Source organism: Crocodylus porosus, unplaced genomic scaffold (genome assembly GCF_001723895.1).
Source record: "Crocodylus porosus isolate Cpor-Errol unplaced genomic scaffold, CroPor_comp1, whole genome shotgun sequence".
NCBI lineage: Eukaryota > Metazoa > Chordata > Crocodylia > Crocodylidae > Crocodylus > Crocodylus porosus.
This window is the reverse complement of record NW_017728931.1, coordinates 141734839-141748887: the sequence shown is the minus strand read 5'-3', so window position 1 is coordinate 141748887 and position 14049 is coordinate 141734839. Positions and strand designations below refer to the sequence as shown.

Sequence of the window (14049 nt, the reverse complement as noted above, 5' to 3'; positions counted from 1 at the left end):
TCTAAGGATTTGGTGATCTGGTTGTAGAAGGCCGCCAGGTTGGTCTGACAGGACCTGCTGCTAATGAACCCGTGTTGGTTGCCCCTAAGCATAATCTCCCCCCCGGCCCCTCGTGGACGTGTGCCAGAATAATTCTCTCAAAAAGCTTGCCCAGGATCGAGGAAAGACTAACTGGCCTATATTTTCCCGGGTCCTCCTTCCTCCCCTTTTTGAAGATGGGAACCATGTTGGCGTCTTCCAGTCCTCTGGCACCACAGCAGAGCACCACAAGTGCTTGTAATGCTGTGCCAGGGGTCCCGCAATGACCTCAGCCAATTCCCTCAGTACTCTAGAGTGGAGATTGTCCGGACCGGCTGATTTGAATACATCCAGTCCTTCCAGAAGTTTCCTAACTAGCTCCTCACTAACCCTTGGCCTAGGTGCGCCGCCCCTGGGATCTAATTTAGCTCGTTGTCTTAATGGCTCATTGTTTTTCACTCCACAGGTATTAACAATCCTCCCTTCTTTTCAATAGTCTCAGTGTTTCATTACTCAAGCTAACCTTTTTAGTGCAATTTTGCTCTCTGTTAGCTGCTCCTGGTCTCTTTCCTCCTATTTCAGAGCCTAAAAATCAGGCTCTGTCCCTGCTCTTTGCAGCTATAATTCTGGAAAAAAAATCTTTTCTTCTTTATTCTGCCTTCCAATAACAAGGCACATATTATAGTGTGAGGTGTGTTGTGTATTAGAAAATATGGTATTTTCCAGTCCACCTGCAAGGGCACAGGATAAGGCAGCTACATTGCAAGGCTCAGCAAATTTGCAAAGACCCCAGGCTGCCGAGCAAAAATAGCCACTCCATTTGTAATGCAGAATCCGTCTCTGCTCCCCTCAGGCTCTCAGTGCTCGGCCTCAAGGCCAAAGCCTTTTCCTGAGAGGCGCTGATTACGGACGGAGTTTTCCAGCAGCTGAAAATGTTGTGTCAGAGTCCAGACCAAAGAGAGAGAGAGAAAAAAAATCCCACCCATTTCGACAGTGCTATTAACCTCAGGCAGCCCTCCCGCCACAGCAGCACATGGCTCTCTGCAAAGGGAAATTGTTCCTGATTGCAATGAAGATTAGGAGTGTTCCCCTCTGCCAAGCTCTGAGAATGAACAAGTAGGGAAGTAGGATGCAGTCTCCTTCCTAGCTCAGGGAAATAGTATTGGATGACCGGCAGAAATGAGGGGAGGCAGGAGACAGATGGTTGTACTGGTCCTTATCCTTCCTCCTCCTGGACAATACATGAGACCATAAGAAGACCACCTAGACCACTGATTCCTTAACTTTATGGGCCCCTGAACTGCTGTCAGTCCCCAGGGCAGCAAGTGCCCTTCTGCCCTAATGCTTAATGGAAGATAATATAAAAGACATAAAGGGGGAGGTATGATCTTTGGACCAGCTTCTTACAGGCCTCAGGGGGTCCACAGACCACATTTTGATAACCACAAATCTAGAAAACCAGGGAGTCTACCAACATACCTGGAGAGCAGGTTGTTACAATGCTGCTGTATTGTCTTACCTACCCCACACCTTTTCCTAGTTAGCCCTTCCAAAATGGTGCATGTCCTAAGCAGGGAAGCTGATTTCTGCTCTGGAATAGAAGCACGGAGACGCTGTAATGGCAGCTGAGGGCTCTGCTTCTCTCCAGCCAATATTTAACAGGGGTGAAAATCAGTGTTCAACCAGTCACAGCCACTATTGGATCGGCAGTAGCTTTTGGTGGAGCAGCTGAGTGAGGGCAAGTGAACCGCTCCACATGGCCCATCTTTGGCAATGACTCTGGGAAACCTTTTATCCTTCATTCTGCCTTCCCCAAACAAGGTGTGTGTCTTATTGGGGTGGTGTGGCACATGAGAAAATATGGTATTAGCAAATGTTACACCTATTGTGATCAGTGTTGGCTACATTTTTTTGGTCAATCAGCATATACAGTGAAGTCCATTGGTTCCTAGGGAAAAGACATGAAGATGTTCACAGTGCTGATGGGGAATGGTTAATGGAAGGACATTTGTGATGACTTTCTTAATTACAGGCCATTAGGCCTGCAGGCAATGCTAGCGGCTGTCAAGAATGGTTCTCTAGGAAGTTACCAGGCTATTTGAGGCAGACTGGAGAACGGGTGGATGCGTCACAACACATCCTACCAGCTCTCCTTGGAGTAGGGGCCATTTAGAAGGGAGATAATGTATGTCTTACTACGTGGGCATATGGGAAGGAGGATGTTTCCATAGTATTTCCTATCAGTCAACACCTTGTATAGGTTGGCCATGAAGAGGCTGCAGGTTCCCTAGATATTATGGACCATTATGATGATCTATTCTGACTTCTTGCCTAAATGAAAACCAGGGAGTTTCAGTCATATCAAGCTCCACAACTTGCGGCAGAAAAAAGCAACACACCATTGGGATGGAATTCAAATCCATCTCTTCAAGAGAGATCACAGCCGCAGTGCAGTACTGTAGCTAGACCGGCTTTTCCCACCTGCCCAAAAGACCTTCTGTTACTGCCACTGGGTTTGGTCTACTGAAATCTTGCTATTCAGAAACATGAAACGGTGGTGGAACAGCGACAAAGGACTGAATGGATGGGGTTACCTCTCATCGTGGAAGATAACCAGCCCTGAAACTATTTAATGCTTGAGTGTGGAAGCCCCTGGGAGTGCCAGGGGACAGAGATATGAGCCAAGGAGTTGGGTCTGATCAGCGGCAATAGAAATGAGATGAGCTGCGAGACTTCATCTGAACCTGTTGTGGCTGCTGAGCTGGTGGACAGGACGGAAAGGAAAGGACTATGGCGGTGATGTCCCAGGACTGTACAGCTTATACCAGGGCTAATGCAACATGTAGGCCAACACCACTGCTACTTATAGGATTTGCTTCCCACAGCAACAACCTCTGGACTCTTCCTGTGTAGGATCCATGCACACCCCATAGCACTGTGTGACCATACCATTTCCTCTCTTCCCATCTCCCATCCCACCTTCCTATCTGTTGAGTCCCAAGGGAATTTACAACTGCATTTTCCAAATGGCCACAAAGCAGAGGGGTAAGCATCCACTACAACCAAATCTAAAGAAAAAACTAACAGACAGTTACATCGAGATACCTGTGATAAAGGGAGCTGAGTCTGTGATGGGCGTCTCTGGTTTTGGTGTACTGTGTATTCCTGTAGGGAATTCTCCTTGGTCCTCACCTTCCTTCGGGGTGCGTTCTGGGGACCGAAAATGCCTATCCCATTTCCCATTGATTTCTGCTGTGTAGCCTGCATCCGGGTCTGTAGATTTGGTCACTACGTGAAAATCTTCCCCTGTAGGCAAAAGTTGGGTTGACAAGGTTCTTTGGGTGAATCTGATCTTTTATTATATTTATAAAGTTGGGTTGGGCATTTGACCAGTAAAGTTTGAATACAGTTCGGTCAGTTGACTGGTCAAATATCAATCACAAAACAATAAAAAGTTGCCAGTTGGTCCAAATAATACACAGAAAAAGCACAAATTTTCCATGAAGAAATGTGTCAGAAAACAATTTAAAAAATCGGGTTTCTGTCAACAAAACTGCCCCCAAAAATGTAGTTTTTTAAAAAAATGACTATAACCTTTGATGAGTAAAAAATATGCAGTCGATTCACCAGACAATTGGAAACATTTGACCAGCCACTTGACCAGCTTGCCAACCCTATGCAAAAGTATTGGTACAGACTGGAAGGGTGGCACTAAGCACCAATAAGCTGAAAGCAAATGATACAGGAAGGCAGATTAGATTATGAAGGTAAGACTCCCAGGACCACACACAGATGTAGGGGCATGTACCTTATCACGGAAAGACAATCCCGTCTAGCAGGTCAGTACTCTAGGAGCTAAAAGGCCTGTGCTCAAACTGTTCAGACTCAGAGCTGGATCTACAGGATGCAAAACAAATGACGAGCGGTGTCCTGAGAGCAAGAGCCGGGTGAACAATGTCAAGGGAGTGTGTGAGAAAGCACAAGACAACACACGTCCTTTGGATCTACATTGCTGATCACACCAGTCCTTTTCATGGTATTATTCATTATTCTCCTGGCGGAGACACAAACGTGGGTATTGCTGTGGTCTGACTGTATCGCAGTAGCACCTGGAAGCCACAACCCGGATCAGGGTCTGGTTGCCTTGGGCATGGGATGGCACATAGCAAGAGATAACCCTCGCCCCTAAAAACTTCCAAACAAAGGGTGGGATGGGGAAGAAATGCAAGAGCTCGCACAGCAGGGGACTGACCGAGGTGGGAACAGATCTGCGACTTTGGGAATCACAATCCAACCCCCTAAGCGCTGGACCGCATTGCCTAAGCTACCCTGTCACTTTTTGACCCTGGCCCGTGGTAACTCAGGGCTACTCTATATTGTGACACGTGCAAGGAAGGGCCCAACGGCCCATTTCAGAAGCAGCTTGGCTATGTCTCAAAGACAGGAGCTCAGGGCAGGACTGCGGGGGAAATGCTGCTCTCCCATTCCCAGGAACATCACTGTGCCAAAAAACCTCCCTACCTAACCACTGAACCTCTGATTACTGATGCCCATGCCACCATAGTGGAAAAGGGTGGCCTTGAGACAACCAAAGGCGCTTTATTTCTAGACTTAAGAAATTCATGATATTTAGAAAGCTTCCTCTCTTTTGAAGGCAGCCTGGTCTCAAGCAGTATGAAACCATGGTGTGTCACAAAGGCTAGACATGCAATAATTACAAAAATAATAATAATGCCTTATAGCATATTTGCAAAATATATTCCCAGGGGCCAAAGGTTTCTCCAAGCCCCCTTTGTAATTGTGCTGTAAAACTGTATTAATGTTTCCCTTAGAAAATAGCACCTTGAGACTCAGGACCTAAAAGCAATCTATAACCCAGCTGCGATCAAAGGAAAAGTGTTTCGATCCTCCTCCTCGGCCTCATCTGGTGTTGGAAACTCCGCAGTGTAGGAACCACCTTTGTAGTTGCCTGCAAGAGGCCATGCTCACTTCAACGCCTACTGAAACATTACCAACCGTGCCGTTTTCCTACGGGCAGCCATCTCAACTCACCTGCGCGCGCTGCAAAAATAAGGAGAGAGAGCCATGAATAAGTGGAGATCTGATTCCTGAAGGGATAACAGGGAAAGGGTAAAACCAGCAAGGCCACGACATTTGGGGGCAAGAATCCAGGTTCGGACCAGCCATTTATATCATGGAGTTATAGCATCAAAATGCTTTGGCCAAAGGGAAAAAGGCTTGCTAAGAATAACTTCCAAAATGTCACATGGCATTGTGCTGGGGTTTTTCTTCATTTAAAAAACAATGCTTCATTTACTAAATTTACTCCAGCGTAGTTTAGGAAGAAGAAAGAAACCTGGAAACTACAGCAAGTGCTCCATCCCTCCCCCTCAAATGACTTATTGTGACTTCTCAATTCACCAACATCCTTGAGACAGCTCTAATTTCAAGTCAGCCCAAAACGAAGCAAGTGAACCTGGTCCTGGTGGGCACGACAGAGGTTTGGGAGTAGTCTTCCTGCAGCCGTGCAGGGTTGGACCAGATCCTATGAGCTGGCAGAACCCAGCTGCAGAAGAGGAAATGCCCACGTTGCTCACAATTATTAGGAAAATCCAGGAGACTGGCATAAACTCAGAGGTTGTTTGGAGCCAGGGAACATCCTGCGTTGCTCCCTTATGGTAACCATATCATTAACCATCTACAAAAGCATCAGCCTGACCATAAAGGAAGGGTTTTGCACATAAAACCACAGAAAAAGGGACAGGAAAGCCAAGGGTATCAGTGCCAAAATTACAGCTTGGGAAAGAGGTTGAGACTGTGGCAGGGATCCTGTGCCCAGCGCACACTTGCATTCATCTAAGGGCTTGATTGGCGATGCGTCCCCGCCTGCAGCTAATGGGGTGATATTTGCTGTGCCAAGCCGGGGTGTGCAGGCATTCAAATTGCTCCAATTTAGCCCCTGCTGGGAGTTGCTGCCGGGCCACGTCTCTGCAAACAGAGCTTGCTCAAGCAGACTCACCGCACTTGTCACTCAGTTCGCTCCTCACCACGTCCTTCACGGCTTCCTCCTGTGTTTGCAGGGGGGGAAAGCTTTGTTTCAGAACCAGCATCTATGGGCACAAGGACATCTTCCCTTTGGCCTCCTTCAGCCACTGTGTTTGCACATAGCTGATGTTGCTCCACTAGCTAAGGGGCGAAAAGCGGCATCTACTTCACGCCCCCCCGAGTGTCATAAAGGGGCCTCCGAATAGTCGAAAATTAGGCTTCTGGTTTAGACCTACTGGCTAATTCAGCTAACACCGTTTCAATGACAAATACATGGGGCCACCGTTGTTTTCTAATGAAACCAAGTGCTGGTGACGTTCTCACTGGTGTCTCCTGTTGCATTTGGGAAGTAAGGATCAACACAACTCCATAGCCAAGGTGGCCCTTCTCCAACTCGACTTGAGAATTAGAGCCATTGGGTTTTCAAATGGCTCTCCTTCTTCCCTTCAACCAGGAGCCATTAGTTCAGTAGCTCAAGAAGACACTTCCTTCCACAAGGCCCCTCTTCCTTGATGCTCCACACCCCCTCACCCTGAGGACAAGTTTAAGTGGAAAACCCATCACACATGGGTGATACCCAGCCCAGTTCTGGTCCAGAGAAAGGTACAGTGAAAAACACAAAGGGCAACTGTGACCGGTTCCCACTCCCAACTATACAAGAGGTCTCTGTTGGCCGATAACTCTAATCTGAGTATTATTTTAAAGGACAATTAGCCACCTCCGTGCCCTCTCTCACTATGGTACGGATCTCTCCCAGAGACCATTCTCTCTCCATCATCAGTGCTACTCTAGTCTTTATCCCAAGACGGTCCACTCCAGCTGTGGCCAGACCTCAAGGGGTTTGGTTTGGAGAAGTACCTCCGGCTCAGATGCTCATTTGGCTTCAAACATGTCTGATTTCAGGGGAACGGGTTCTGTAGTGACAGTCTCCAGGTGGGCCAGAAATATTGCAAAAGTTATTTTTATTTTTATCTTTTCTGATTCCACCAATGCCCTGATGAAGTGAGGGGCAACTATGACAACAAAATGCCTGACTTGTAAGCTTTTCTGAAGAGCTTCATCCTGTTAGTACGTGCAATGCCTAATGGACATTAATGAATTCAACCCAGTAGCACTCTGATCACTTCTCACATTTGGCTGGTGTGGAAGCAAAGACCCAGAGAGATGAAGTGACTTGGCCAAGTTTCAGAAGGGGCTGGTGGTGGGAAATTCCTAAAACCCAGCCCCACTTTCCTTGCAAGGTCATCCTTCCCCAGGCTTGGGACGCAAGAGAATCCCAGCTGTTGCAAATCTTACCCAAAGATCATGCCCCAAGCCTGAGCCAAGGGCGTACATTGGTTCTTACTGGCCGCGTCTACATGTGCACATTTACTGTGCAGTAACTTAAAATTACTGAGTAGTATGGGTGTGCGTCTACACGTCTATGCCCATACTGTGCAGTAACTATGGCGATTTATGCCGACTTGGGCATAAATTTGATACCTGCATTATGCCTAATTAGTTACTGCACAGTAATGCATGTGTAAATGCCTTACTGTGCAGTAACAGTGTGTGTGTGGACTAACTTGGGACTAACTTTAGTCCTAAGTCAGACCACACACAGTGTTAATGTGCTTTAACATCTGCACTTGTAAATGTTGGCCTATTTCCACTTACTGCACAGTAAATTTAATGTGGCATAAATGCACGTAAAGCTGCACCTACTGAATGTGAACTGACCCAGGCCCCCACTCACTTTCACACCTCAAGGAGTATGAAGCTGCCTCCTGGATTGTCTTAGCCCATGTTCACAGGGCCATCTGCCCCCTGGCTATTAATGTTAGTCTTCTGTGATGGGGGAGAAGATACCCCCTAGCATTAGATCTCTTCATGAACTCCCTGTCTTCACCCAGAGCTAATGGGGTTGCCCCTCCTGCTTTCTTTCATGGTGTCTTTCTCCCTGCATGGCTGTGATGGGTAGTCCACTTCTCCCCTGTACCTTTCTTTTATCAGATTTGATAACAGTCTTCAAACACCTGAAGGGGGATTTTAAAGAGGATGCAAGCAGAGATGCAGGAGAGAGGACTAGGAGCAATGGCCTCAAACTACAGCAGAGGAAATTGAGGTTGGAGATTAGGAAGAGCTTTCGGACTAGGAGTCATAGAGAAATACGGCTGGAAGGGACCTTGTGAGGTCATCTAGTCCCTACTGGACCACTATGCTTGACCACTAGGAGAGTGATCATGCATTGGAACAGGCTATTTAGAGAAGTTGTGGAATCTCCATCCCTGGAAATTGTCAGCTGCTTGGCTGGGATGGCTTAATCAGGTATGATCTTGCCTTGAGCAAGGACCCGGACGAGTTGACCTCATGAGGTCCTGTCCAACCCTATTTTCCTATCGTCGGGAATTAGTTTCACTCCTTTTCTGGCAGCTGCGTCTCTTCTGACACACACTGTTCTGTAAGAAGTGATCTCTGAGGCTTTTGGCCTGTCCCTTTACCGTTGGGCATGATACGTCCAACCAGCATGATGTGAGCTGAGTGCCTTCCATGCAAAACCTGCAGCAGTAACAAACTGCACCAAGTGGAGTCTTCTCTTCTCCCTCTTAGGCAATAAAAACCCTGGTTTTTGACTTGGTTGGTTTGCCTGTTATTTGGGGGTTGATGGGAAGAGGCGAGTGCTGGCACTACAAAGGTCATTCTTATTACAGCAGGAAGACTTTGACTTACCTACTGACATAGCCTGAATGCACAATGGAAGATCTGCTCTGAGCATGGGAAGGGAGCCTGTGCTAGTCTGGCTTCCTTGTTTAGCCTGGTTGTAGCTGGTATTGCAATTACACTGCTCGCCGGTCTCTTTCTGGCCCAACCTGCCGGTTCGGGGCATCTCGCCATTCAAGAGCGGCCCGTTATTCCAAATGCTTTTATCTAGTGGGGATGAACTGAAGAAATTTGCTGCTGGTGTCTCCACCCTTCTCCCCATACCTCTTAGTGGTACTTGGCCCTAATTTCTCTTTTCAGGCATGTGTAATAGGCAGCGATTTGGGGGAAAGTACTCACAGAAAGCCCCGGTTCTCCTTTCTCTCCTTTCAGACCGATCAGCCCTTTTTCTCCCTGTTAAAATAGAAAGGAGGAGGTGGAGGGGGGAAAAGCACAAGGCTCAAATGCAGCATTTGTCACAAATGTGGGATGATGCCAGAAAATAGTGCAGTGAATCAAAGGGGCTAGAGTTATCCCAGCAAAGGACCATAGAAATTGGTCGGTATATAAAGAGTCCTCGATCCTAAGAGCTGGTTGGTGTTTGACCAGTCTCAAAGGATCTGCCTCATGGCACCATGGCACCTGACCCATGGGACTCCTCATGGGTCTAGACATTGGCCTTTGCTCCCCTGCTGCTTAATTTTTGGACCCGTGGAGAGCCCCGGGCCCCGTGCACTGAATCAAGTGCCTGTGCCCAGGGCCCAATACCAGTGTCAGGGAATGGGGGGGTGGCAGCGGTGGGCACCCAGGACCCACTTCTGGTGCACTGGGGGCAGAAGGGGGCAATGCCAAGCCCCGGGACCCAATCCCATGTGTGGAGGGTGCAAGGGGCTGGCTCTGGGCCCCCAAGGCCCAATCCCTGGGGGCAAGGAGGGGATGGCGCTGGACCCCAGGGCCTGGTCCAACCCACAGATAAGCCCTGCACCACTCATCTGGCCAGTGGGACCAAAAGGTTGAGCATCACTGGTCTACATTATGGTAGCAGCATGTCTTCACCAGGACACATGCCCCACAAATGGGCACCAGTAGGCATACTCCATGCCTGATGTGAAGTCATTAGTGGGTGGACTCTGAGGCTGTTCTTGAGCCCTGAGCCCCTGGCCTGATTGAGAGCATGGGGCCAAAGGCTGTATAATTCCCAGTAGGAGTGTGTCCTCAGCTGGGCAGGGCATGGGTGAGACAACGTGGGCCTTTCCTGGCTGGGATATGCTGCTGTGCTGATGATGGCAAGGCCAAAGAGAGGCTGAGCACCTAGCCGTGACAGCCAAATTCCTGTTCCTGCATCATCTGGATGACACAAAAGCCATGGGGTGACAGCTTGGTCTCAAAGCAGGGGGACTGTGATGCTCTTGTGACGAGTGCAAACAAATGCTGGATGGAAATCTTCCTGGGGCCACTGTAGTCACAGCTTGGAGGACCAAACGCCACCAAATATAAGGGGAACGGAAGCCAAATGGCAGATTGAATCACTCAATTCACTCACTCACCTGCAAAAACTGCTTGGAGACCTCGCAAAAATCAGATTTGCTGATTCTAAAACTCTGGGGTCAGGAAAGAGAGAAAGCGCAGAGAGCAGAGGACAAATTGTCCAAGCGAGAGCGGCTGGAGCCATTTTTCTAAATTTGCCTGTTCTTCTGGGGAACAGAAATGAAGCAGATTGCATTAACCTCCAAGGAAGCATGGAGCTAAACCTATTAGGGGCCAAAATGCAATGGACGCTCGCTAACGCAAGGAGGCCGGGTACGAGGGATGTCAACACCTGTAGTGGATGGGAGCTCAGTCGGAAAAGACGACCGGGTTATAAAGATCAGAAGCAGACTCAGTACGGAGAGGGAGGGTTTTAGGACTACTCGTTTTTTTGCAAATCTGTCCCTGGTTTCCCAACAGCCAGACGCAGAGGTGCGAGTGGTTTGTCTCCGGCTGGTTTTCACCTCCTGTCTGACTTAGCTACTTGTGCGTAGGCAAATGTATGCCCGGAGTTGTGCGCAGAGCAATGCAGAGATCTTCATTTCTTGCGCTCTCCCCTCTTTTTTTTTCCAGCTTGTGGAAGACGGGTGCAATTTCCCTCAATTAGCAGTGCAAACGGAGAGAGCGAGGCTTCAAAAGAGGGGAGCTTGAATTTAGGTTCAATCTGTATTTAGGTATCTAGAGGCTGCAAACGAGAGAAGAACAGTGGGGGGAATATGCTCGTCACCCCCCTTTCAGCATCCGCTCTCTGCCACCGTGCGACGCGGGACAGTGGGCAAGATGGACCTATGGTCAGACCCAGTCAATGGCAGTTCTTATGATCTTCTGATAAGCAGACTGACCTTTCAGAAGACAAACCACCAGTAACTCCCATGGGCTGCTGAGTTGTCTGCACTTTGGTAAGTCAGGTCAATTTATTTAAATGCCAAACATGGATGTAGCAACCTAAGTTCATGTTCCTGCTTCTGAAGCTATTGGTCCTTGCCTTGCCAATGAGGTCTGCCGGGCAAAACAATTCCTGCCTAGCTGGCCCTGGGATCCTTTGAGATGGCATTGAAATGCCATCTATTTATAGTGCTCTTTAATCTGATCCCATGTCCCTCTCCGGACAGCTAAAAGAGAGATGCTCTTGCACAGAGCTGTCTCAAAATAGGACATCACATAGGAAGAACGGGAACACGTGTGGTTTTTGGAGTTGATGACTGGCAAACGATGAAAAAAGGCAGAGAAATGCATGGGATCAACGATGGGGAAAAACAGGTGGTGAGTTTGAGCTGGCCAAGCCCAGGAGGGGCACAGCCCTTTACACACATGGCTGGTCCCTGGAGTGAACAGAAATTCACTCAAATTGGCCACAATTGCCCTGGGAAAAGTGTTACTTCAGATACTTCACACTTATTTCATGTGGGTCAGTGGGCTTGTACATCTGTAGGCATACATCTGTACACCTGCCATCATCATCTCACGAGACTGCAGAGGTATCACTAATGATGCCTCAAGGACAATCCCCCACCCCAAATGGGAAGTTCGTCGCACAAACACCAGGATCCTTGCTGAAGCCAACGCTACCGACATTGAGTTGGTGATCCTCAAGCACCAATTTCGTTGTGCCAGACATGGTATATGGATATATGACTCTCAGCTTCCAAAAGAAGTGCTCTGCTCCCAGCTTAGCTCTGGCCTGAGACCTTGTGGTGGCCAGAGGAAACGCTGCAAGGACCTACTGAAGGCAGACCTCAAGAAATCGGATGCTGACACCAAGAGCTGGGACTCCAAGCCAAAGTAATCCGTATGTGTGCAAGACCCGATCTGGCTTGTTTTCTTGTGCAAGGTGTTCTTGAGTGAGCATGGGAAAAATGCTATTAGCAAATGCTGCCTTCCCAAAGCGCAGCTGGCAGGCTGGCCCTGCTCCTAGGGGGTCAGCAGAAGGCTTCCTAGAGAGTTTGGGTGCATCCAAACATACTAATTGATACTCACATAGACACTTCATAAAAAAGTACGAGCATTATGGCCATGGTGTAAGAGATGTGGATGTCTGATGTCAACAGAATGACATAAGATGCAAGTTCACTTCACATAGAGACCATCCTTTAGGGCTACCGGGAAGTGCCAAAAATCCCCAGTCCATGTAGAAGGATTGGGAATTTTTGGCACTTCCCAGTAGACCTAAGGGATGGGCTCTGTGAACTGAACTTGCATCTTATGGCAAACATGCAGAGCTAAAGTCTTGCGGGTTAGATCACAGCTTCATTTTTCTCTTCTCTGAGTTGCCCTCGGTACTAACCATCTCTCCTTTTTGGCCGGGTGTGCCCGGTGGCCCCCGGAGGCAGAGCTGAGGTCTTCCTCTTCTACCTCTCGGACCCTAAAATATCAAACAAAAGGATCATTCCCTTGCCTCCAAACTGATTACCGGCTTCTGGATTTTCCCCGCCCTCCTAAATACCACCCTTGGTGTCATAGGATCTCAATCGTCAAGGATGACTTGGGGTTTAGTTACTCTAAAAATGCATCCCCCTTCTATTCATGCCTTAAATCTAGTTCCTTTATAGGGAACTACATTGTTCCCTATGGAGGGAAATGCCCAGGGAACAGGAGCCTGTGAGTCAACCAAGCAGGAAGGTATGGGCCATCATGGAGCTCCAACTTACCCAAGAGCACCAGGCACTTGGCAGAGACCCCTGTCTAGGTCCCTTTTTTGGGAGTCCCCACCGTCCCCCCATACACGGTGTTTTTCTTTCTCTCTCCCCATCTCCCATCTACTTTCTGCTGCTAATTTAAGCAACTGTGTCTCAGCAGCAGGGAAAGCACTTGGATGACTGCTGCTCCCTCCCACACTGGCATCTGGATGGCCTCGGTGATGTATTTCAGCCCTGTGAGTTTTTCATTTTAATTCAGTGGAACGGCAAAGAGGAGTGTGGGTGTGCAAGGAGCCTTCTCATGCACTCTCGTTAATCACTGCCAAGGCTGGGACCATTTATGATCTCTTACACTGATTTTCTAGTGCGTGTGGCTTGCACCTCTCATCTGAAAGCTCCAGACTGTTTAACCATACATGTGGGGGAGGGGGGGCGGTCTGGCTTTGGTTGCCTTTCCCCGGCTTTTTATAATCCATTCTTCATTTCAAGGAATGACAGAGAATGACGAAGGACATCTCTGTTAGTGCATTATCTCCTCCCAGGGGTTGTTAAAAGCTGGGCACGTCCCATTTCCTGTCCTGGGAGGACGGGTAGGGCTATATTGGCTTAAGGGGAAGGGGTTCACCGAGGGGAGGATTGTACCATGAGGACAGGGTGCTCAGTCTCAGGCAATCAGCACTACCCTCCTGGTCCTATCCTGAACATTTTGGCCTGGGAAATGGAGCAATGAGTGTGTCCCTTGGGGCCAAGGCTGGGTATACTCAAGGGCTGGTGGCTTGGAGCATCCTCACTGCCCATTTGCAGGATGGAGGCATGTGATGCAGGCGTGGATGCCTGGGGTTTATCCCCTCAATGGTAAAATTGAGCTGTGATGTAGATGGACCCTGGGAGTCCTTGTGAAAAAGCACCCATGAAAAATCAGGGAAGAACAAGTGGTTAGACCGACGTGTATTGGCCTTTCCTCCAAAGGCCACAAGCCCTGACTGACTTCGGTGCCCACGTGCACCCAGGCAAGTGCATCCTCGGTTCATCCAACATGATGGTCACTCACCAGCTTCCCTGCCCAAGGTGGGTGGGTGGCATCAGGGGACTAGATCCCAAGGCCAACAGGTCAGGCCACCAGCATCGGCACTAAAAGAGAACC

General features: G+C 48.6%; 1 protein-coding gene across 1 annotated transcript in view; it reads right to left on the bottom strand.

Annotated features, from left to right (window-relative positions):
• LOC109315843 (collagen alpha-1(VII) chain-like) overlaps positions 1-14049 on the bottom strand; it is a 210158-nt gene that overhangs the window by 8596 nt on the left and 187513 nt on the right. The window contains 4 exon segments of the mRNA XM_019543782.1: positions 3124-3353; positions 6034-6086; positions 9103-9156; positions 12554-12631. Of these exon segments, the coding sequence (XP_019399327.1) occupies positions 3124-3353; positions 6034-6086; positions 9103-9156; positions 12554-12631 (415 nt within the window).